At 42.9% G+C, this 26,196-nt stretch overlaps 1 protein-coding gene across 1 annotated transcript in view; it reads right to left on the reverse strand.

Annotated features, from left to right (window-relative positions):
• Nucleotides 1-371: 371 nt before the first annotated feature.
• Nucleotides 372-26,196, reverse strand: part of C6H1orf21 (chromosome 6 C1orf21 homolog) — an 83,574-nt gene continuing 57,749 nt past the window's right edge. The window contains exons 3-5 of the mRNA XM_033151162.1: nucleotides 17,821-17,897; nucleotides 11,455-11,515; nucleotides 372-1,131 (exon numbers count right to left, since the gene is read on the reverse strand). Coding sequence (XP_033007053.1) covers nucleotides 1,093-1,131; nucleotides 11,455-11,515; nucleotides 17,821-17,897 — 177 coding nt within the window. The 3' untranslated portion in view covers nucleotides 372-1,092. The remainder of the gene's footprint in view (nucleotides 1,132-11,454; nucleotides 11,516-17,820; nucleotides 17,898-26,196) is intronic.

Here is a 26,196-nt window from a genome sequence, read left to right on the forward strand (position 1 = left end):
AAAAGGGGGGAAAAACCCAGCTTCTATTGCTGCAAGAAGCATTTCTTCATGGTTATACCTCCTCAAAGACATAGAAGAAAAATGTTGAACTCCTTTAAAGAATAAATGCAAAAGTGTTTTTGTTTTTTAAACCTTAGGCTTATTTTTACTCATGACAATATTTGTTAAAAATATTACATCTGCCTTTGAGAAGAGAATCATATTTTTATAATGTGGAAAAATAAACTCTACAGACATCCCAAATTGGCACACAGGTGCTTTAAAATAACATCCTCTTGCAGGATAATTCCAAAGGGGTGCCTTGCTCCCACCCTGTTTACCCAATTATTCTTTAAACACACTGGACTGCATGAATGGGTATAAGACGAGAATACCTAAAAACAGTAAAATGTTTATTTTCTTAGAAAAAAAGAGGGATTCAAACTGATTGTGGTCACAACTTCCATCTGTGGTCAGCAAAGCCAATACTGCAAGCTTATTCCTCGATTGCAATACTTAAAGAAACTTTAAAAATACAGATTTCTGCTCCTGCATCACCATACCCAGTATTTGTGTGACAACATGCTTTTAAATTGACAACTTCTTCCTAGCAGAGAAACGAGGACGGTCGTGGCAAAGCATCCCACCTCCAAAGCTCTAAATTGTCCATATGAATAAGAACTCTGCAACCCGGGGGGGGGGGGTGTTGACAAACAGAGGGAACTTGAAGGTTCAGCTGCTCAGTTATGGTAGGTGTTGTATAATACTACTCCAGCCAATAGAAAATAGGCCAGCAGCCCAAGTGAAATCTACAGTGTCACTTAAGATTTTATGCTGAAATATTTGCTGTGTTCCTGGACACAGATACCTGTAAGTGAAAAACCTGCAACACGTTCCAGCCAGCATCAGCCAAGGCAGTTCCACACAAGCTGTTCTTTCCCTCCGTAACGTTCATTGTATGGTCATCAAGAAACACTGCAACTGAATGGAGCATACAATGTGGAAATGATCTTTTGTTATGTAGTGCTGTTCACTTGAGAAGACTTCCAAAAAGGATCTTGACTGTAATCTATTTACACAGTAGTATTCCCGTTTTGATCAGCAGAAATGGCACTATGTGATATCCTCCTCTTCTGAACAGTAATCACGACCCTTCAAAGGGAAAAACAGAGAGAGAGAGAGATGTATATACACATTTAACACAGGAAAAACAGAACTAGCTACGTTGATTCTGGCTCTTTGGCAGCCACAGTGAATCCTTCTGTGTTTGGTCCTATAGTGTTTTCAGTAGGAAACCTCTTCATCATATGTGGTTAGGACAGAGTGTTACCCTAGGCATTTCTGGATGTCACAAGGGAGCAATCATAAAATAGCAAATGTACTGCCCTCCTATTGTTCTGTGAGCATCCAACAGGACCACCAAGACCACCTTAGTGCCAACCCAGGCTTGAACCCAGAATGAAACATATCTAGATAATGGGTGTCATCCAAGAATGCCCAGAGTTGCACATGAATCACTAAGTTCAACTCCTGAAGGGGTGTCCCTTTGCAACCAGCTAATGATTTGCACAATCTTGGGGGTCCAGAAGAGCCTTCCTTAGAAATGTAATAATTACTATTTCCCTGAGCAACTTCCTCTAGGAAGTAGGAAGAGGCAACAGACAGCTTGGCAGAACCTATGACAGGAGGAGAAACCTGCTTCCTTCCCATCTTCTTCAGCAACCCTGGCACCAGGGGACTTTTGCACCTCTGGCAATTACTATTCCTCGGTTTGGAATTTAGCTGAAGCACTTGCTCTACTTTTTAAGCATCTTGTCAAGCTTTGTGATTACTTTGCGTAGGCAGCAGCAGCACTTGAAAAAAGGGAGAGGCAAGAACAAGAACATACACACTGGTTAAGAAAGGAGGGATACAGCCCACGTCTTCCTGAAGTGTGACAAGCAGTTCTTCAGCAAAGTCAATCTCTGAAAGCGACTACCATGGAAAGAGGAGAAAGGGGATCATGGCTGAAAGTATTAATCAAATTAAGAAGCCAGTATCATGTCATGTTTGAATACAGCTCCTTTGAATATAGCATGCAAGCTTCATACTGATCAGTTTCACTTTGAAGTTTTCCAAGCTGCAATTCATTTTTATTACTTTCACGTCACAACATGGGCAACACTATCACACTTAACCCAAATCACCAGAAAGGGTAACGAGGGTAACTCAAGAAGCTTTGTGCATGCGGGTTTATCAGTCATGATTTCCAACATCTTGAGGGAAGGGAGTAAAACCTCCCTTTGCATTACATGTTTGAAACGCCAGTAGAGGAGGCTATAAAAGAGAAGTTGGCTGTGGATGAGGAGGCCTGAAGTGAGAGGAGGCTATGGATGAGAAGGTCTAGCTCAAGGCTGGGGATTTTTCAGTCTGTAGGCCAAATCTGGCCCACCAGCTTCTCCATTTGATCTGCAAGGTCCTTCCACCAAAGCACACCCACCAGCCCCACATCTGGTGTCCTATGGGACATGAGTTGCAGGGCAGGGAGGGAGGGAGGGATGCCTCATACCCTGCAGCAAGCAAGACTTCCCACCTTCCCACGCATCAACTGATGCACAGAGAGTTCGATCCTGCTTGGTCAAGCGTGCAAGTAAGTTCCCCAGGGGAACTCTTGTCATGCACCCAAACCCTGCAGAAACCAGGACAGAACCCAAAGCTTCCAGACAAGCACCCTGTAAGGCAAGGATAGGAAACCCAAAACAACATCATTCAAATCCTATGAGCCACAGGTTGTATTGAAAATAAATGCAATCCTCAGAGCTGAAGAGAAGCAAAACAAAAAATCAGCATGACTGAGAACAAGGAAGAATGCAGGACAGTGGCCAAATTCAATTCATAGTCAGATTTTGCAAGGACCGGCTCTGGCTTTTTTCACATTTAATGAAAATCATTTCAGGATAGGAACATTGTAAACAAGTGAAAGACAAGTCAACTGTAGTTTAGCTCTGGCCTAGTCCATGAAAGTGATGCCCACATTAAGTCAGTTACATAAGACTGAATTGCAAATAAGATTTGAGCTGGACAACTGCAAGCAAGTCATGGTGTTTTTCCTAAATAATCCTAAGCAGGGCTTTTTTTCAGCTGGAACTCAGTTCCGGCAGCTCCCAGGTGGGCACCATTGCCATTCTAAGAGAACGAGGGAGGTGTTCATGGTGAGTTCTGGCACCTCTCTTCCTAGAAAAATAGCACTCATCCTAAGTAGCATATGAGTAATACAAAGGAATGACATATGTTTCAGGCAGTATCAGATACAGTAAGCACTTTTTAGAGTACTATTTGCGCATCCCCCCCATCTATATCTTAAAAAATACTTTGTGAGCACATGCATTAGAAGTGTCTTGTAATTTGCCGTTCCATCATAACAAACAAGTCCAACTTTCAATAAAATTTTCCTGCTTGCGGTCCCCCGCTCTCATAATTGCTAACTTTGTCATGAATGACATGGGGCAGCCAGTGTGGTGATGTGGCTGGAGCACTGGGCTGTGATGAGAGACACCCAAGTTCAAAGCCCTACTCATCCATGAAGCTCTTGGGGTGACCTTGGGCGAGTCAGTATCCCTCAGCCTAAACTGCCTCGCAGGGTTGTTGGGAAGAACCTGGTAAGCTACTCTGAGGCCAAACAGTCCACATTCTCCTACCCATTCTGAAAATACACTTGCGTTTTTAAAATTTACCAAAAGAAGAAAGCATGCAGATAATTTCTAATACAAAAATTTCTGTCAGGGAACTATGCCCGACTCAGCGCAGAGTGGTGCAAGGGCTCTCAGGATGTTCCAGAGAGCCCCAGTCCCACCTTGCCAGCAGCACCTCCTCTAGCAGCGGGAGGAGTGGTGAGGCATCCAGCGAGGAGGGGGAGGTCTCTCAGGGGGAAAGGAGCCGAGGCTCTGGGGATGCACGAGAGACCCAGAACTCACACAGTTCAGCAGGCGATACAGGGGGTGCTCAACTTCCGTCGCCCCAAAGGCGTTGTGGGGTGAAACGAAAAGATGGGAGGCGGGGTTTTCGTATCCCTAAGCTCTTTTGTTGGGGTCAGAACTGGAAGGGGCCATTCCCGGATTCTGACGATGCTTGATACAGACATGAACTTTTTAGCTCTGCACTGTACATAGTTTGCACAATAAAAACTGTAAAGGAAACAGCGGAGTTCTGGCTGCTTACTCATGAGCAACTGACTGAGAACCTTACAATTTCCAACTCTGCAGTCCTTAAAAATGGGCTAGCCAGATTTCAAGCAGTAAAAATCCAGACAGAAAAGTTGTTGACCTATTTTTAAGGTAAATTGCCAAAAACGACACTGCCGACATGGGTTGCCATACATCCAGATTTTCCTGGACATTTTAGTGATTTTCACCCAGACACTGCTTCCGACTGCAGTATTCTGGATATGTCTGGGAAATTCTGGATGTATGGCAACCCTATTAACTGTTCCGAATTCCAAATACTGCATTTTGCAAGTTCAGAAAAATCCCCTCTCACAGACTGAAACTATGCATGCACTTTGTGGCACAATTGTGGCATATTTTCTTCTCAGCAGAAGAAGCACAGACCCCAGGATCAATTTGAATTGAAAAACAGCAGGCTCCTCCCAGTTCCAACAGTTTTAAAATGTAAAATCAGTCTCATGTTCTTATTGGGACACTGTGTCCCCACCACAATATCCTTTTATTAGCTGCTTTCTTGTTTTAAAACAACAGGCTGGCATTGTAGGATCTCAGAATTCCTCTAAACTAAGTGTATCTTCCACAGTGTGGGGTTGGGGAGAGCAGTATGTATCTAAGGCAACAGCCTCTCCTGCATTTAACTCTGGGATCCCGCTTCTCTAGCTGGCATACAAAGCAAGCAAAGGAAGAGGCTGGGTGGGCTGCTGCTGCTGCTGTGGTGAAAGGAACTGTGCCAAACAGCCTCTCCTTTAGCTGTCGCTAAGAAAGCTGGCAAGGCACAGAGGCCTTTTTCATGAATAGCACCCCAAAGCACTAAAGAAATGGCTCACTGCTACAGGAACTCCCATTTTTCAAAAACTGCCTTCTCAGAAAGGATGGAACAAAAAAGGCTTGCGCGTTTGCATGCACACATGTACATGGCGCTTACTTTTTGCAAATAAATGAATGGATGCGTCCACAGCACTCCCATTTTAACCAAGAACTTTTGTAGCGTAACAGAGCCTGCCCTGGCAGTAAAAACCATGAATCATAGAACCACTTGTATGTTGCAGGAAAAAAGCTCCATTGTACACCCCCCCCCCCACAACACACCCCATTCATGATTTCACAACTAAAGTGGTTTACTGTGGCACTGCCATGAAATGGCTTATGGTGTCAGATTATAGGAAAAACAATTTATTAAGTACATTATGAATGGCAATCCAGCCTACTAGACGTACACACACACCTCCTATAATATACTGTATGTCCTTGTTTTGATCCTCAATTTTAAAGTGATGTCTCGCTCCCCTTTTGAAAGAGCTAAATTCATTGCACTTTCATTGTCTCTCCTGGATTCCACTGCAGCCAAGTCTGAAAGGAAGCCCTCCACATTAAAAAGAAGCAGCCGGGGTGATGGTCCCAGCCTTTAAGCCGGGGCCTTCTGCTTCCTCCCAGAAGGCTGGGAAAGCCTGGCGGTTGTTAGGGCTGAGCCACAGCAGGGCAGCACTAATGGCAACTGCTCTTTTCTTTCCTCCACACTTACAACCACCAGCTCCAAGGCAGCTGCCACAAAGGAGTCGTGAGATGGGACTGTGCTGGTCAGACTTTTGTTCATCAAAGGGCTGCTCCCTTGCATTGGCATGAAAATAAAAATATTCAAATGCCGGATTCACAGAGCTCATGAGTGCAGACATGTCCAGCTGGTCGTCAGTATGACTTGCAGCTACCAGAAACAGGTTCAATGTCTGAACCAATTACTGTATTTTGTTGTGGGAAACATTTTTCAACCTGCCAAAATAAAGTATTGGTGACTGTAAAAAATAGAGAGAGCTAAAGTTTAACAAGTGCACGGCATACCAAATTTTGCCACAACCTACCATTTTACTTAGCGCCAAACTGGGCAAGAGAGCAGCACAGCGGGTGGGGTGAGATGCACAGCACAACTTGGCAAGAAGGAGAGGAGAGCTGTGCTCTTCTTCCATTCACATTATCTCCTCCCCCTGCTGCCCCCAATTTGCTCCTGTGCAGTTCTCTGCCCTCCTACCTACCCATTAGGACTATGTGACTGTGGTGCGGGCAGGTACACATACAGGTGCACAGCAATGACTTTGGGGGCAAGCACTGGTGAAGTAAAGATCCCACTTTCCCCCAATGCTCAGGATCACCCACGCTAAACTTTCAAACTCCAGTACTCCATGCTTTACAGAAAATCTCAACAATCCAATAATCATGCTGTTATCACATACAGTAGTCACAGTATTAGAGATTAGCAACTGTGGAGCCAAATGGGCCTCAAATCTTTCCCATCATGTCCTCAGTGTTGTTAGGGCACCCCTCCCCCATACATTACAAAAAACCACTTTATCCAGTTTTGTGGGGAACTCAATTACGCAGGCCATCAATTCAGAAAGCAGCTCTGCCAGCCCTATGCTTGGCAGTTCCTAAGCACTGTGCAAGGAACCATGACAAGTGGGTGGGACAAGCTACTTGCCAATCATCTGATGGCTGGCGGTGATTGACAGGTGGGTTGTCCCATCTACCTTTCAAATTTGGCAAGTAGGGGTGGGAACCAATAAGGATTTGGTCCACTGGGTCAAAACAGTAACCCAGCCTTAATCCATGCATTACCACTTCAATTCACTTGAAAATTAGCTGTCAGTCAGGAATTTAGAATTTGTCTGGAAGTTGGTATTGCTCCATTTCCACTGTTCAACTTAAATATTTTCTGAAAGGTTCTTTTCTAGAAGTGGCCCAAGACATTTTGGGGCCAGAGGCAGAAAATCCACACAGCACGCCCACAGTTTAATGTGAGACACAGCCCATCCTGGGGATTTCCCATGTTAGCCTTGTTGAAACGAACAAGTGCTAGGCTCCAATGAATTTCAAAAGGGTTTGCATGGAAAACTTCCCTGTGGGCTGCACCCTATTTTGTTAAGCCTCTCTCCAATCTTGCCACCTTGAGTGACAGCAAAAATCTGACCTCGTGGTCTTGGTTGTCCAACATCAAAGAGCAAGTTTCAGGTGCTGCCGCCTCAATTCAGCAACACTGCTTCTGAGGCTAATTAATTTGTTTGAGAGAACTGTCGCCTGTAGTGAATCTCCTAAGAATCATCAGTATTTTATTCTCACTGTTTTGTTGCAACTCATACTCATGGCTTCTGAAGATAATATTCATGTCTTGATTTCTAAGGTCAAGCTAATTACTTGTCCTACTGACCCAATCCCCTCTAACTGACTCCCGGGACTCATTCCTCAGGCCTAATTGATTCCATCATAAATTCTCCATTCCCTGCTGGGAAGCTTCCCTTGTGATTTTGGCTACGCTTTGGTGAGTCCTATTTAAAATAAATCTTTAAGCTTATTAAACTTTCCCTAAATATCTACGTACTCCATTATCTTGGCTTCTTATTTGTGCAGCCCTCTTGCTTATTTTGGATTCTATATTAGCAGGATTACACTTGCATGTGAAGCCCAGGACTCCAATAACTGTAGCAGGATATTGGGTCCAACTTCCTGTGTCCCACAAAGAGGAGGAGGAGGAGGAGGAGAGGGAAATGGGAGTGTAAGTGGCATCTGGCAATAGCCAAATGGTGGCACATGAAAGGCTGATTGTCTGAGAAGCTAAACTGGGGGTTGATAATTTCAACCAAGACCTTTGCCAAGAGAGAGAGACAGAGAGAATGAATGACTCTCTTAACTCTTCTTGATATCTGAGTGATCTTTGATACTGTCTTCCTTTTGGAACGGCTGGCTGAGTTGGCTGCAGTGCTTTGTGGTGTTTCCAGTCTTACCTGCAAATTATCATCTGCCAATCACTGGCTTTAAATATAGGAATGGTTATCCCAAGCTTATGACAGATAAAATTGAAATGTTTACCTTGCTAAGCAAAGTTCTGACTTTGGGGAAGAAATGTGTGCGCAACCACCAAAAAGGTTATATGCAGCCAAGAGAGAACAAAAGATTCCTTTTCTAATAAGGAAACAGAGAGGGCTTATATTTACTTTGTCAAAGAACATGTCACATATTTTGTCAGGGAAATATTGTCATTCCATACAGGTACATACATACTGCTGTGGAGAGTTATGGGCAAAATCCCCTCTGCCACATAACCAGATCACATACAAGTTTCAAAGCACACTTTTTCTTATTTGTTTGGTAGAGGGCAAGTTTAATTTGCAAGGGCAAATTTTAGTTGGCAAGGTTGAAAGTTAAGGGCATGCTTCCCCCCCCCCAAAAAAAATCTGGTTATTGTGTGCTTTGGGGGGGGTAGGAATTCATTTGGTCAGTTTTCTGCAGTGATTCAGCCACAGCAAGTAAGGCCAATGGCCAGGGATGATGGGAGTTCATCTCCATCAACATCTGGGGAGCCACAGGTTTCCTATCCCAGCTCTAGGAATTAGGTATGTCCTCCTTGTATCTGAGCAGCTCAGCCAAGGGCAGCCGGAGACACTACTGCTTACTCCACATTTCTGTGACAGTAAGATAGCTCAGCCAATCATTGCCTGGAGCTTTATTACCGCGACAAAATACTTCAATGTATTGTAATCAACTTTGCACCACTGCAGAGGTATGCATGAAAGAAAAACAGTGCGCTCAGATGTTTTATTTAGCTAGTGTGATTATTTTCAGCACAGGCACCTGAAATATCAGCTGTCTGAATGAACTGAAACGCCCACTGAAATCTGTGACTAGATATCAAAGGTGAACATAAAAGTAGAGTCCTTCATGAATGAATGGTACAAAAGCTACTTATCCATTAGGAGTTTTTTCTCAAATGCTGGTTGTTATTCAAGAACCAAAGCAGAAAAACAGCCAGTTTTAATGCACTGCATTAAAAGGCTTTCCAAACCAAGGTAGGCAGACACTGGGTTGGTTTAAATGTAATTCTAACTAAACCATAGTTAAGCATTATGAGAATAAGCCTAATCTTCCCCCAGGTTTGCACACTTCCTGCTCTTCCTGTGGTGTGTCATGAGGAGCTTCTCTTTCACATGAGCTACAGCTCTCTGTGTCATCTGAACCCAGACAAACTGTGGTCAATCTTAACTAAGGTTAATGGGATCAAGCCAACTTCAAATCATGGTTTATGATGTTAGCTTGTTTTCACTAACTATCATTAAGATCAACCACAATTCAGGGTTGAGATGACACACTAAACTGTAGTTAACCTAAAATGGAAGTTGAAGCTTCTGGTGCCAAGGGGGGAGAAGGGAGTGGGCAGGCCTGGAAGGAGTCCCTGGTTAGTAGGCTGGAATCATTCTCGATATCTGTACAGTCAGTGAGATGAAACACTTGGATGAAAGGGTACGTACACTGTTGTGTATTGATTCAAGGGTTACCATATCTGTATTGCTATTGTCTGTATTCACATTAGGGGAAAGGAACAGTTACTATTGGTTCATTCAAGTTGCTGCATTTGGATCCTCACTCTTATTGGTTCCCACCAAAAGGCAGATTTGTGATTGCTTGAGATTGTTCCCTCCAAAATGTATCCTTTCTAGCCAGTCTTTCTGTCCCTATAAATGTAGCATCCCTCTTCTCAGTTCCCCAGTCTTGTTTGTCTGAATAAAGAGTGTTACCTGAAGAAGCTGTCTCCTGCCTGCTATGTCAGAGCTGAAAACACTTGCTGAATCACGACCCCCATGTTACAACATACACAATACTCTTTCTTTCATAATGATTAATTTAGCCCCTATTACAACCACTCTCTTGCATTTTTTGACCACAGAATGACTTATTTGACATTATAGGTAGGTAGCCGTGTTGGTCTACCATAGTCAAAACAAAATAAAAAATAAAAAATTCCTTCCAGTAGCACCTTAGAGACCAACTAAGTTTGTTCTTGGTATGAGCTTTCGTGTGCATGCACACTTCTTCAGATACACTGGAACAGAAGTCACCAGACCCTTATATATATAGTGAGGGAGTGGGGAGGGGTAGCTGTCTTACTACAAAGGAATTTCAAAAATAGACTGGAAAGAGAAGTTGCTGAATTGCACTCATTACCAAACTCAAAACCATGGAGAAACCTGGTCTGAATAGAGACATTGGATTCTTATCTCATTATACACGACACGGCTATTTTTAATCTTCTCACCCCTTGCTTTTTCCTGTAAGACCAATTACAGTCGTTAACAGTCGTCAACATGTTTTACCACAGTTATCAGCCTATCACCCATTCCCACCACCCTTCTGAGTAATACCCCTCCCCACCCTCTCACTATATATAAGGGTCTGGTGACTTCTGTTTCAGTGTATCTGAAGAAGTGTGCATGCACATGAAAGCTCATACCAAGAACAAACTTAGTTGGTCTCTAAGGTGCTACTGGAAGGATTTTTTTTCTTTTTATTTGACATTATTACTGTGCTCCACTAAAGGGCAGAAGTGATTTTGTTATTTGGGATAATGACAATACTTCTCACCTAGGATGAACATGGGATGTGCTCAGAACATTTTTTAAAAATCACAATGTGATTTTTTAAAACTATGGACAGGGAGAATCAAGAGTGACTGAGAAGCCTCCTTACACAAATATGCCATGTCAAGTCAGATTATGTTCCCTTAACTACTACAAAAGGTTCTAGGTCAGAGTTGATTGCTGCCCTGAGCAACTAGGACAGGGGTCAACAATTTTTTTCAGCAGGGGGCCAGTCCACTGTCCCTCAGACCTTGTTTGTGTGGGGACAATATTTTTTGGGGGGTGTGAATGAATTCCTATGCACCACAAATAACGCAGAGATGCAGTTTTAATAAAAGGACACATTCTACTCATGTAAAAACAGCCAATTCCTGGACTGTCCACAGGCTGGATTTAGGAGGTGATTGGGCCAGATCCACTGGCAATAAACTGGCCATTGTCCTGACCTGGCATCTGTCACTGCATCTGATACAAAGAGGCACCCAATGCAGGGACACCAAAGGCTGCTCTGACGAGAACAGAATGCTCCCTGCCTCCCAAGTAAATTCTTCCACCTTGAACTGCTTCACTGCTAAATAGTCACCTTAGCCCTCGTCTGTTCCCACGTACAAGGTGGTAACATGCATGAGCTTTCACATCCCATTCAAAATAATGGCCATCCAACAAAAGGTTGGTTTAGTATTCACAAGTTTGTTCTCACTTTCACAATAAATCTTTGCAGACTGTCATCATGACAACCTGAATGGATGTAACTGCAATTATTTAGAATGGAAACACCATCAACATGAAAAACCACCCTAGATCTCTATTAAGCCCCCTCATAGATTCTTGTGTCAAGGTCACATTCCGTAACTGCCAGGCAGAAACATGCTCACCTTTTCAATTTTCTCATCCAGCATTCTGAAGAATTCTTGTTGGCTTTCAGAGATGTGCATGCTGCAAGACACAAAAAGAACAGATTCATTTCCCTTTTTGTTTGTATTCAGTCAGCAAATGAGAGCACTCCTGTTTAAATAAAATTTTTGATTCTCCTGCTGGTTAAGGAATTGAACACAATTGCCGTTCTCTGTGCTTTGTTTTTGCTGCTGCCTTTGGTCTGATAACTTGTGCTCTAATTGTTGAATGACTGCTGTTTGCACTTCTGCCTGTGAGTCACCTTGAACAACTTGGTGGAGGGGGGAAGCAGGGGGTAGGATTCAAGTAAGATTTCCTTGAAGTAGATCCACTGAAATTAATGAACACAACTAGGTTAAGTCTATTCATTTCAGTGGGTATTACTCTACTTAGTTAAACACCACTGAGGATATCAATTTTCAAAACAAAATATTTGAGAGGCCCAGTGAGATCAATAAATGGACCCAATCTGCTGTACACAGGAGGGCCCTGTGTCACTCTTAAGGCTGCCACATTCAAAGTAGAGAGGAAAGCACTGGCCCCAATCCAATGCCATTTCCGTTCCACCGGGATCCTGCTTTTGGGTTTCCCATTGGTATCTGGTTGGCCAATGTGAAGAATAAGGCATTAGGTTGAATCCTTAAGTCTATTTTCCGATAGAGGATGAATTGGTGCATCACCTTCTTCCTCTAGCAGGTGCGATATCTCAGGGCGCCCTCATAAAGGGGTCTGGGTGTAAAATTCTGCCCAAAAGTCAAGAGGGGAGTGGAAGGACCATAGAACTTCCAATGGTGGCCTGGGGGGCTGGTTTAGTTGACTTGCATCTTGGCGTGGCCCGTAACCCAGGCATGATCCTGTCCAAACGTCAGCCTTTAGGCAGGAGGCTGATTCAGGATACACATCCAGAGCCGTAAGCCAAAGCCTACTCACATCTGTAATCAATAAAGTTGTGACCATTTTCAATTCCAGAATGTTGTTGTGTCAATTCTTCACCTGTTACCACCTTGGCGCTTCCTGTCCCCAGGGGACACTGTGTGTGGGCCTGTGTCAGAAGTCAGCCAGCAATAAATCACATGGAGTAAGTGAGTTTTACTCTTTATTAGAAGAAACTGGATTTGCTCACTCTAGCCTAGTGAGCACTGCAAATCTTCTTTGGTAGGTCTTGCCCAGTGCCAGATTTATGTATAAGCTAAACAAGCTATAGCTTAGGGCCCCACTCTCTTGGGGGCCCCAAAAAAGTTGAAAGGGGGGGGGGAACCCTGGATGTACATTTCCAAAATATAAGATAAAAAACAAATAAAATAAAACCTACATACAGCAACAGTGTTTTGTGTTGTGTAGGCTCCTGTGGTGTAAGTAATGGGCCTTGCCTGCTTGCCTGCTACCTAAAATATCACATATAAAGGGCCCCATTACCTTCAGTAGCTTAGGGCCTCATCAAACCTAAATCCAGCCCTGGTCTTGCCTCTCCTTCCCACAGCTGCCTAAGTCTCCTCTTCTCCTCTCCCAAGCAATCTGAGACTATGACAGCGTGCCTACCTTTACTCCTCCCACTTCATGCCTCTCCTGTCGCAGCAGGAAGGGGAGCCACCCTTGCTTCTTCACCAGCCTGGCTCATCTCTGCCTCTGGGCCTCCCTCATCCCACTCTCCTGCTTCCACTTCTGCTTTTGGACTTCTCCGAAGTAGAAGGGTCAGTGACTTGCCTATGAGAGCATCAGATGCCCACTGCCAATTTGCTCCAGCTGAGAAGATTAAAGGCAAATCCACCCTGAGGCACAGGCAGGATGCAAATATACACTGTAAAATGGCACTCTCTCCTGTTTTGTATTGAACTGTGCCACCCCTGTCACTCACACCCACCAACATATTCTAGATTAAAATAAGGACTTCTGTGTTCTTTAAAGCAGCTGCATTCTCGCATTGCTGCCTGTGACGTCCCCATCCATTCATACACATTGCTGAAGGCAGGCTTTATGTTGCATTTATTTACCTTAAGGTTAACTGTCCTGCACGGTTTTGAAAGCAAACTTGGTATCTGTTCTTTCGGTTAAAAGTGCATTGAAAAACAGCAATCCTGTAATTCTTCAAAATCAACGGTGCCAGCTGCAGCATGTGAAATGGCAGGCTGAGCACCACGCAGGGGGGCACTTTGGCCTTCGCGTGCCTTTATTTACTGGCATGCCCTGGATGGACACAAACAAAATTTCAGAGGTTTTTACTCTGAGAGCTGCTGGAGGGAAGCCGAGAATGCCCCCCCCCCCCAGAAACTCGCACAAACAAAATTCTTAAAAGGCCCCACCCCTCCCAAGAACAGGGGAAAAGTGATTCACCAAAGATGAGTACCAGGAAAACAGCATCCTGGATCCAACCAAATGCCTATCTAGTCTAGCATCTGAGTCTCACAGGGTCACCTATGGGAAGCTGGCATGCAGGACCCAGATTTTGAGACCCCAAAACTGGCATACAGGGGCATAATGACTGGCAGTGGAGGCTCCCCGTGGCTTCTAGCCAACTGTCCCTGTTGCACAAGGGTCATTAAAGCACACACTGAGAGCTGCAGCCTGGCAGATCTGAGTACAACGTAAAAGAGCCCTGCATATATCTCTGCCTTGGATGAGAGGGAGCAAATTCAGAAGACAGATCACTACTGAGGACTTGGATTACAGGGGAGAAAGACGGTGCCTGGCCTCCTTATCTATTTTTGCAAAGGCTACTGAGGGCATGGTGTGGATAAACTTTGGTTGAGCTGGGGGGGGGGGCAGAAGCTCATTGATTCCATTGAGCCCTCTCCCCAAATAATGTGAGCATTACAAGCACCAACGCTGAAAGCGAGGGTTTTGCAGGGCTGCCCATAGAATCAATCAGTCGTGATTTATAGCTTTCCCCTGAAAGGTCTTTCTGTAGAGTTCAGATGTAGCACAGTCACTCTTTAACACTAAACTCATTGAAAATCTCTAGTACACATTGACATTTCCCAGGCCAGGTTCTCTCTCTCTCTCTCTCTCTCTCTCCTCACCCCCCAAAGTCACTTCTCTCCAGGCAGAAGGTCAGATAATTTACTTCCATTAACCTCGCAGCACCACGAGGCCCAGGTCAGCAGGACTATGTTTCACAGCAGTGTGCAGGATTGGAAAAATACTATTATTAGTTGCTGGCAAAGTGCTGTCAGTGCATTTGTGTGGTACAGGACAGAAGCCGACAGACCCTGCCCCAAGGGAGCATTAAAGCTGAACACACAGAGTAAGGTCAGATGCTCTCACAAAGCCAGAGAACATGAGGTAGAGGGGTGATCAGGGGATGCGCTCGGAGCACTTTGTGCATGCTCAGTAAAAGAGGTGGCCCAGTTATGAAATTCACAGAAAGATTTAGGTTGAGGGTTTTTTCCCAAAGATATCCTGGATGTAGGAAAACATTAAATGGCACATAGTCAATTTACGGGATCACACTCTGCCCCCCCCCCAACCATCATTTAGACATAAAATTACCATCCCTCTAAATTTTTCATCCTATTAAACAAGCAAACATTTGTGTTACCAGGATTGGCATATGCTGCAACTTTATAAGTTTATTTTTTTTAAGGAGGGTACTTTACCCCCTTACTACTTTTTTGGTGCTTCTGCAAATCTTGGATTCACTCTTGGAAATGAATCAGGTTAACAAGCTCATTTGACAGTGTATACTCTGCTTATGTTGTGACAAAGTAAACCAAAGGCAGCCCCCTGCTTCAATGAGATTACAGAGGAAGTAAGGGAAGGGGGACGGGGACGACATAGGTTGAATGTGAGTAACTGGAGTTGTATATTCTTAGGCTTTCTCTCCCAAAATCCAACCACTTACCTACTCAAGGAGGGAGAACAGTTAGTATGTATATGAATGAGATTATTCATGCCTTGAACCAGTAAGCTCTCTCAGGGGTAACAGCCACACTTTCATCATTTGCTGCAGTTAGCCTCTGTCCAAGACAGAGTGATGCAGAAAAATTCAGCAGTACTTTCAACTAGTCCTCACGCAGCTTAAGTAAGCCCTTTTTAGCAAAGAGTAGAGGGTGAGGGTGAGCAAACCCCAGCCATGCAGCCACATATACCCCAACTTCTCCCTCTCAGGATCAAGTCATGTGCAGAGACATAGTTCTGCTATGCCATTTATAAAAGGTGACAAGGAAATGTCAGGGCAGCTGATGACCTGCTTGACATGCAGAGCATGACAGACGCAGCCTGTTTACTCTACAATGCCACCCAAAATAACAATAGTAGATCATCTGAAATTCAAGCCTTGCTTCTGTAACTCTCTAGGTGCCAACACAGTTAAGTTTTGTTTGTTCACAAAACAAAGGTTTCATTTTTAGAATGATTACGGGGATGGCACATGTAATTACTAACAAGGGGTGTATGTTTGAAAAAGTTAAATGATTCGCTTGTAATACTGAATATCCCCCAAGCGCTGCTACTGCAGCCCATTATGTAAGGAATTTCATTTTTACAACAATCTGAATGTTAAAAACAGGTGGAATATGAAAACAGCAATGTTGCCATGTATCTGCGCTAGCATTCCCCAACCTAGCACCCTACATGTGCTTTGGACATCCATACCCATCAGCCCCAGGCAAACCATCTAGAAGGCACCAGGTTGAGGAAGGCTCACCTGGACCTGCCAGCCTGCCCTTCGGCCAGGAGACTCTATTCCATCCGCCCTCCCCTGGTTCCAGTTTCTATTTTCTATCTGACACTCAAAATGCCATAGCTATAGGACATGCTCACTCCTCATCTGGCCGGGGATTTTTTTGGTAGTGGGGGTGGTGGAAGGGGTGTTTCATTAGGGTTTTTTTTTTAAGTATTCATTTACTTCTGCTAACCTCATGTTTCCTTCAAGCATACAAATATCTCCCTCTTGTTTCTCACTGGCTGTGCTTTGGCTCCATTTCTTTTGGCATTCTCCCCACTGCCAAAGAACCTTCTCCTCCATGCAAGTTGGCAGAAAGCAAAAGGCAGAAAGCACAAGTGAGAAAGTACATAGACAAAGAAGCACAGCTGGGATGAGATGCTCAAGGTGTGTCACGCTTCCCATCCTAGTTCTGCCCACCAAAAGCCAGAATATCTGTTTGCTTATTCCAGCAACCCAACTTGATTTCTCATGACACCCGAAGAGAACTCTGTGTTCAAGTGTGAAACCACTGCAAAGAGCTTCAGGCACAAGACACAGCAGTTCAGCAACAAAGCTGTTTTTAATGGGCAGTGTTTATATCTGAAAGCGGAAAAGCAAGACTACCCAAGTTCTCGTGGGCATTCCCTTGTCTTTGTGCAGATACCATGCCGCCTAGTGCCAGGTACAGAGGCTGGCTGTGGCAGCCCCTAGGGAGACACCCAACTTCCCTCTATGGATGTACCAACACAGAGTTCCAACCTCTATACAGTGGATGCTCGGGTTGCGAACGTGATCCATGCGGGAAGCGCGTTTGCAACCCGCAGCGTTTGCAACCTGCGCCGCTACATCTGTGCATGCGCAAAGCGTGATTTAGCGCTTCTGCACATGCGCCGAAACCTGGAAGTAACTCGTTCCGGTACTTCCGGGTTCGGCACGTTTGTATCCCGCAGCGAGCGCAACCCAAGGTATGACTGTACAAGATATTCCGAATCTGGGGCCCGAAACTATATTTTAAGCCAGATTTCAGGACCCAATGCTACAGCTCAGATTTAGATATTGTGTGGCCTGAACTAAGCACAGTTCAAAATCCAAACTACAGCCTGAGCCATTGGCAAACCAGAACTGAGAGCTGATTCTCTGCTTTGTTTCCCATCTGCTCAGCACTCCGGTGCAGCAGCTAGTTCGCACAATCCAAGGTCTTCAAGTCTGCTTAAACAAAGGCTACCAGCTTGGATTTGCTGGTTTTTTTTTCCTCTCTCAAAATACAGTATACTGCTTTTTATTTTTATTTTTTTAAAAAATAGTTAAAATGGCAACACCTTGATAACAATACAAAGCTGGAGTAGTCAATGTGGTTCCCTCCAGAAGTTGATGGGCTCCAACTCCCACCCACCCCAGTAAGCAAGGCTGATGGAAATTGAAGTCCAAAGGACACCTATCTGGAGGGCACCATGTTAGCTTTCACAGATATAAAGTAACAAGCCAACCATTTAAAATATTAAGCAGCCAATCCAGAATGAAATAAAATAGGAAGACAATGTCTCAGCATGTCAAATAGACAGATGGAATCAGATCAGCAATGAGCTCTTCTGGGGAGGGAAAAGGAAAGTGGGGACAGAAATACCGGTACCTCCCTTGGATAAAAAGTTGAATAGAATTTTCACTTTAATTCATCAGTGGGGAAAAACCCCAACATAAGACTTACTTTGCTCTAGGTTGGTGTACTAATCCTGGAAGCTCTTTGTTAGGCTTAAGCCTTACATGTGAGGTGGCACTTTTTTCCTGAAAGAGAGAAGAGAGACAGACCAATCTATTAGGGTTAAAAATAAGCCACAGTTATTTGCCATCAGATTGCAACTGAATGATAAAAGAGGACACATATAAACACAGCGGTGCAAAAAATACAGGAGGAGAGGCCAAATGTTACAATGCTGAGTTATGAGAAACCAGCTCATAGATCAACATCCTGTTCGAAAATATTGTTTGAACACCCTGTTCCATGTGCTACGTTAAGCTTGTTCTCTCTCCTCCACAGGGCCTGAAAGTGTTCTATCCCCCAGTCTTGCAACAGATGCCAATCTCATTTCCTTACATGATCACATATGGACACACAGGGAATATATTCTAGAACTCACAAGGTGGGTGGGTGGGTGGATAATGGAAGCAGAGAGAAAACATGAGAGGTGGGGGGACTCAGAGCTATGAAAAGTTTGGGATGTCACAATGGAAAAGAAACTTTAGGCATAAAATAAGCCTATAGAGCAGGGGTCAGCAACCTTTTTCAGCCATGGGCCGGTCCACCATCCCTCAGACCATGTGGTGGGCCGGGCTATATTTTTTTTTGGGGGGGGGGAATGAACGAATTCCTATGCCCCACAAATAACCCAGAGATGCATTTTACATAAAAGCACACGTCATACTCTTGTAAAAACATGCTGATTCCTGGACCATCCACAGGCCGGACTGAGAAGGCGATTGGGGCGCATCCGGCCCACGGGCCTTAAGTTGCCTACCCCTGCTATAGAGTAAGTTCTATGGAGAGAATTTGGAGGATGAGCCACGGAGTTGATGAGAAAAAGCAACAAGGTGGCCAGGCTAGTGAGAAAACATGGCTGTAAGTGCTACAGGCCATTTCTTAGAACACAGAGAAGATAGGATTCACTATGATACAGTCATATACTCATTTTGGGTTACCCTGAAAAGCCAAATACCATAGTGGAAACACTCCAAATGAGGTAATCAAACCCTCAAGATTTTCTCTAGGAAACGGGAACCTCAATGTATTTCCGGTGCAGTTTATTATCCGCTCACCGTCTTTTACAGCCTTAGGAGCATCTCTGCTGCTCCAGAGAAGCGGACGCGGAGCAATGGATTCAAACTACAAGAAAGAATATTCCACCTAAACATTAGGAAGAACTTCCTGACAGTGAGAGCTGTTCGGCAGTGGAATTTGCTGCCAAGGAGTGTGGTGGAGTCTCCTTCTTGAAGCGGAGGCTTGACAGCCATCTGTCAGGAATGCTTTGATGGTGTCTCCTGCTTGGCAGGGGGTTGGACTGGATGGCCCTTGGGGTCTCTTCCAACTCTAGGATTCTATGATTCTACGTTCCATGGAAGCAGTGGCAAAAAGGCCAAAGCAGGACATCTCTTAAGTCCCCATAACAGGGGTGGGGAACCTTTGGCTCTCTATAGGTTTCTGAACTACAACTCCCATTAGTCCCAAGCAAGCATAGCCATCGGCCGGGGGGATGAGAGTTGTGGTTCAGCAACACACAGAGGGGACCTTCCTCAGATAGGCCCAGTTCTCATTGAGACAATAGATCCGTTTCTCAATTTTAACTCTGCAGCTGGCAATGTGGGTGCTTCTTCATGAAGCTTTTGCCAGCCCTTATCTGCAGCCTGTTTGCTAAAGTCCCAACACAGATTTGCCCACCTCAATGAGAACTAGGCCACTCTCTCATCTGTTCAGACCACTTAAGAGCTTAGTGCTTTTCACTTTAAAGGAAGAAGAGCTTTTGAATATGTGAATTTAGAAGCTCAGTGCAGCTAATGGATGATTTTGCAACAACAGCTATCACTATAAGACTCTTGCTGGTGCCTGACACCTTCTAGGGATGCAAAATTACAGGCTGAAAATAAGAGACTAAGATTCAGATAAGCAATATTCCATGGCCTGGCTTTTGCTCAAAGCTATCAGTCTTGCCAGACCTTTCCACCCATTCTTTGGTAGTACAATATAGAGCCTCAGAATAAAGAGCACAGCCCATCTGCTGAGTTCTCTCGATCCCATGGGACAACTTTTAATCTTGCCTTGTCATAGCTATTTCAAGATATATTATTTGCCTGCTTGCATGGAAAACAGAGACTGCTGTCAGACTGAAGGGAGGGAGGAGAAGGGAGGGGAGCGGAAGAGTGCTAATGAGATCAGAACTAGGGGGAAGAAGCTACATGGGGAACGGGGAAAGCCAGAGGAACAAAATCAGCATCCAGCCACACGCAGGCATAGGGTACTATTGTCACAGACTGATCATGTTGTTGTTGTTTTTTTTAAAAAAAACTTACTATAACAATGATTTGAAATTAACTTCCCACCGTTCTCAAGCTGGCTTACAAATACTAGAAAAAAAATACATGGTTAGGGCTGGGCTATAACTGGTTTTACACATTGTGGTACATCACCAGCTAAACATTGTGATATACTGATCTATCATAATGTCTAAAATAAGGATGCAGCTATGCAGATGCACTGGCTGGCTTCATGTTTCTCCCCACAATATGATTTTTGCGCATGCATGCATGCATGCGTGCGTGCGCGCACACACACACACACATCATGATTTGTGAGATATTGCCAGATAAAAAATTATGAAAATGATTGTCACAATATGAACTTCAAACCAGTTTTGGACAATATATTGATATATCACCCAGCCCTATACATGGTAATAGAAAATTTGATGTAAATTTGCATTTGATTGTATGGATACACAATTGAGAGTCAGCGTGCTACTTTCTGAATCCTGAATTTCCTTCGCTGGCTGTAACAGCAAGTAACTGTAGCCACAGTTAAGAGCCAACCGTGGTTCCTGTTTAAGACAGGGTGTGAAACCATGGTTTACTCCTTGTTTCAGATCCTGGGTTATAGATTTAACCATGATTAGACCCAGCAAGGAGGGGGAATTTACATGCAAGAATTTACATGCAAGATGCTCATGATTCTATAATGGAAACACTGCACCTACACCGGTCCTACAAGGCACTCTCTTATTTTATCTTCACAACAACCCTGTGGGGTTAAACCGAAAGAGGTCAATGATTTGCTCGAAGATGTTTTAATGCAGGTCTCCCTTGCAAATGGCCAGAATGAACGAAGAGGAGCCAAGAGGGCACAGTCTCCTCTCCTGGGGTGCACACATTCCCGCTAAGCCATGGTTTTGCCCTGTGTGTCTACCAAGACAGTACAAGGCAGTTCCTATGTTTCTGATGTTCCTATCTAGAGGCTTGCCGTGGGCAGACGGAAAGAAAACACATTAGTAGCTAAGTGCATCTAAATTTATCTAGTAACTTAAATTTGTTGTCTAGTAGGGAAACAGCCAGCCTTCTCATTTATTTGCCATCTGTTGCTCAGCAAGATTAATAGGCAGCAGGAAAGGAATTTAACAGCACAAGTAAAACTGAGCCCAATTCAGACTTGGGCCACTCATTTTTAACTTGACAGGTCACACTGTTTATTTAAAATGTCTATTCACAGAAATCCCAGACTCACTCGGTACAGATTTCTCACCCCCAGAAAGTATTATTCTCAAGTATCAACAAATTAAGGGCAGGTTAATTACAAGTGCTCTCTGTGCAGTAGCCAAAGTGGTGCTCTCCAGACATATGGACTAGAACTCCCATCACTGGCCATTGTGCTTGGGGCTGATGGAACTGGGAGTCCACAAAACCCATGGCTACCCTTGTTCTGTCCGGCTTCTGGTCCCAAATGGTATTTGCACTCTGCCTAAAATGTTATTAGTGATTTGGAAAACACAACCAAGAGCTATTCCCAGGGCTGCTGGCTTTCGAGATTTCAAGTCTTGTGATAGAAGAGATTTCTGCAAGGTTAAAATAAAAATGCTTAGTGATAAAACAAAACAGATTAAAAACCAAGACAATGTAATCTCACTCTTCATAGCTCTAACATACAAATTGGGGGTGGGGGAGAGGAAGAGCATAATTCTTAAATTAAATTTAAAAAAGACAATCTGTTGAATTTCTTCAACTCTTTTCACTGCTGCTGGACTTCAGAGACAACTGTGACCTTTGTTGGCCTGACTTTTAAGTTTGATAAACATAACTTCAGAGACTTACTTCCCAATTTAGCTTTTTCGAAGCCTATCTGAAGTAGGGAGTTGCAGGGATGGGGGGTGATCTTCACAGATTTTGCAATTGGGGAGGAAAAAGTTAATGCTCCCCTACCCAGCTGTGACACCCCTGAAAGTGCTCCCCCCAGCCCCAATTAGATTAGAAAAACAGCCTTCCCTTGGCTCCAGGGGGGAGGGTGGGGCTATTTTCAAGACTAATAGCCATGCAAAGGAAGGGAGATGAATGAGACTAGGGGCCAGATGGGAAAACCCCAAGGGCCACATCTACTCCATGGACTGACAATTTATTGAACATGTAATTTTAAAACAAAAAGCAGATATAATTTGTTTGCAGGAGACACACATGGCAAAAAAAAATGAGAGTCCTGATTAACAAAAAGATTGGAACGGAATTTATAACTGTGGATAAAAAGAAGAAAAGAGGAGTTTTGCTGTATATTAATTCAAACCTTGAGCCCAAACAATTATTTAAAGACGAACAAGGAAGAGTGAGAGCAGTATAGATAATCTCGGAAAGTGAAAAAGTGTTAATAATTGGGGATCTATGCCCCTAATGAAAAGAAAGCATCAAATATAATAAAGTGCAAGTGTCTCTGCGTCCAGTCCCTGCGTCCGTGGGATTGCGGTACTGCGCATGTGCCCCATGGACAGCCGTTGGGACTTGGAGCGCAGAGACTTCAGGCGGCCGGCGAAACTGTTGAAGCGGTGGGTGCGCGCTCGCGTGGACTTACTTCTAAGCGGCAGCGGCCGTTACAGGTGGCGGCGGGCGAGCGATGTCAAGCAAGAGCTGCTTGGTCAGCTCTGCGCGTGTTCCCGATGTTGCTAGGGCAACAGGGACGCTATGCGCGGAGCTGGCTACGTCATGTGGCTCTCGCGTTATTAGGGAAAAAAACGAGATAAGCGAAAGCCGCTCAGTCAGCTCTGCGCATGTCCCTGACGCACTTTTTTTTGTACTGGAACAAGTCTGTTTTTACAAATGTTTGACCACATATGTTCTAGCGCCCGTTAATTTAATGGGGTTAATGTCTAGTAATTTTATAAAAAGAGACAGACCTCTTAGAATATGCAGACCAAAAAAATGATATTAATGGGGGATTTGAATGAGGTAGTATCCTTAGAAATGGACAGAACAATTAGGAAAACAGATACAAAGGAAGGAAGACCCCCAAAAACATTTTTCAATTTGGTGGAAAATTTAAATTTAATTGATGCTTGGAGATCAAAACTTATTTTGGATAGGGAATATACATTCCTCTCACATGTAAATGAAAGTAGTGCAAGAACAGATTTGAGATGGGTCTCTAAAAAATTGGAAATAAGAATGAAAAAATCAGTAATTTTGCCAAGAACATTATCGTTTCACAATCCATTAATGCTAGAAATGCAAAAAGAAAAAACCTTCACCTTTAAATGGAGGTTAAATGAAGATTTGTTAGACAACCAAAATACCCCCCAAAAGCAGAGAAAATATTGAAAGATTATTTTGAATTAAATTTAAATCAAGGAACAGAGCCCCAGATTGTATGGGACGCCAGTAAGGTGGTGATGAGAGGCTTTTTCATACAACAAAATGCATACTACAAAAAGGGAGGGAGGAGGAAACTTTTTTCCTCCTCCCTCCTTTTTTGTGGTACACATTTTGTGGTATCTTTAGAGTTCCTGGAGGCTCTGATTAAAGAAGAAAAAGAATTAATAGACAAACCAAATAAGGAAAAAATAAAGCAGACAACTAAATGTTACAAACACAATATTCAATGATTGTTAACAAGGAAACAGAATGGAAAATTAAGGGGATGAAGCAGAATTTTTTTAAAATATGCTAACAAACCAGGCAAATTATTGACTTGGCAAATAAATAAAAATAGTCCAAAAATTATTATTTCCAGACTAAAAGTGAAAGAAAGGACAATTGATAGTCCTAAAGAGATAAGAATTTGTAAAATACTTTACAGGCCTATATCGGATTGGACCAGAAAAGAGAAGGAAAATGGAAAATTATCTGAAATGAAAGTAAGTTACTAAAAATCTCAAATGAAAAATTGATGATTTTAAATGCCCCAATAATTATCTCTGAGGTCTTAGAAGCAATAAATAGTGCAAAATCTAGGAAATCGCTGGGACCGGACAGACTAATGGCCAAACGTTACAAAACAATGCATATGCAGTTAGCTAGCCCATTGCAAAATATACCTGAATCATGGAAAGAAGCCTACATTACTTTAATTCTGAAGCAAGAGACAGATCTTACATCAGTTAAAAATTATAGATCAATTTCATTATTGAATAATGATTACAAACTGTTTGCCAATATAATGGCAAACAGAATGAAAATAATTTTGGTTGAAATAATATACCCGGACCAAGCAGGATTCCTCCCAATTGAAGGACAATATCAGAAACATTATAGATGTGATAGAATACTTGGAGGTTAGAAATGAAAAGCATGCAGCATTGATGTTTATTGACAATGAAAAAGCGTTTGATAATATTTCATGGGAAATTATGAAAAAAGTCCTGGAAGTGATGAACTTTGGAGAAATATTTAGAAAAGGCATAGAGGAATGTATTCTCAACAAAAGGCAAGATTAACTGTAAACAATGTTATAACAGAGAATTGTAAAATACAGAAAGGGACAAGGCAAGGATGTCCACTGTCTCCTTTATTATTTATTTTGGTCCTAGAGGTCCTGGCAAATAACATAAAGGCGGATGAATCTATCAGAGGAATAAGTGTAGGAAACAAAGCATAAAAATTGAAGGCCTATGCTGAAGATCTGGTAATTACAGTAGAAGATCCAATAAACTCTATTCCGAAAGTCTTGGATAAGATACAGGTATTTGAACAGGTGGCCGGTTTTAAGTTAAATAAAACCAAAACCAAATTGATTAAAAAAATATGATGAGAAAGATAAAAAAGAATTGCAGCAAAACACCGAAATATCGAGATTCACAAAAAGGTGAAATATTTAGGAATATGGCTGACAGCCAAGAATATAAACCTATATAAAGATAATTATGAAAAAATCTGGAAATAAAAAGAAATTTGGAAATATGGGGAAGGATGAATTTATCATTTATAGGAAGTATTTCAGTAATTAAGGTGAACATATTGCCAAAAATGCTATTTTCGTTTCAATCAATCCCAGTCATAAATAACACGAGAGGCTTCAAAATATGGCAGAGACATTACAAAATTTATCTGGAAAGGGGGAAAGCCAAGAATAAAAAACAAATTACTTATGGATATTAAAGATACAGGAGGCTTTTCCCTGCTGGATATCAAATTATATTATGAGCCTCTTGTGTTTGCTGGATTCGGGATTGGCTCAAATTGGAAAATACTGATTTATTAGATCTTGAAGGACATGACAACAGATTTGGGTGGCATGTGTACCTTTGGTATGAAAAAGTAAAAGTGCACAAAGGATTCCAGAACCCTATAATTATTATGCAATTTATAAACTTTGGGAGAGATAAAAAAAAACTTAATAGAACAAAAAACACCATGGTGGTTGTCCCCTATGGAAGCAGTATCTAGCAAAAAGATAAATATGAGGACAAATTGGCCAATATACAGAGAGCTCCTAGTTGAAGAAGAAAATCAATTAAAATTAAGAAAATTTGATGAAATAAGAGAACAGGTATCGGACTGGTTACAATATTTTCAAGTAAATGAGATCTTTAAAGAAGATAAACAACAGGATTTAGCTATACAATATCTAGATTGCAGAGAGAAACTGTAGAGGACAATACCAAACTATTGAAGAAAATTTATAGTTTTTTGCTAGAATGCGGGGGGGTGGAGATGAAGAAGTCAAATGTATAATAATAAAGTGGGTGAGAGATCTGGGACATAATATTCAAATGAGTGACTGGGAAAAACTTTGGAAGGTGGATTTGAAATTTACTGCATGTACAACACTGAAAGAGAACTACATGAAAAATGAGGTACTGCTGGCTTGAGTTTATCAATCTCTGGTTTAGGGAAACAAACTAGGATAGTTAACCACCATTTAGAAATGAAAACACCCGGTCTCCTCCTTGTGGCCACAGTGGATGAAGTGGGAGGAGTGCTTGAGTCTGAGACTCACTGCTATTGAAACATGTAGTGGTATATTTTAGTGTTAGGTGTGATTGCAGCCGTTAGTATTCCAATCCTAACCAGGTTTACTCAGAAACAAGTTGCAGTGCATTCTATGGCACCAAACTCCTAGTAAACA

Source organism: Lacerta agilis, chromosome 6 (genome assembly GCF_009819535.1).
Source record: "Lacerta agilis isolate rLacAgi1 chromosome 6, rLacAgi1.pri, whole genome shotgun sequence".
Classification (NCBI taxonomy): domain Eukaryota; kingdom Metazoa; phylum Chordata; class Lepidosauria; order Squamata; family Lacertidae; genus Lacerta; species Lacerta agilis.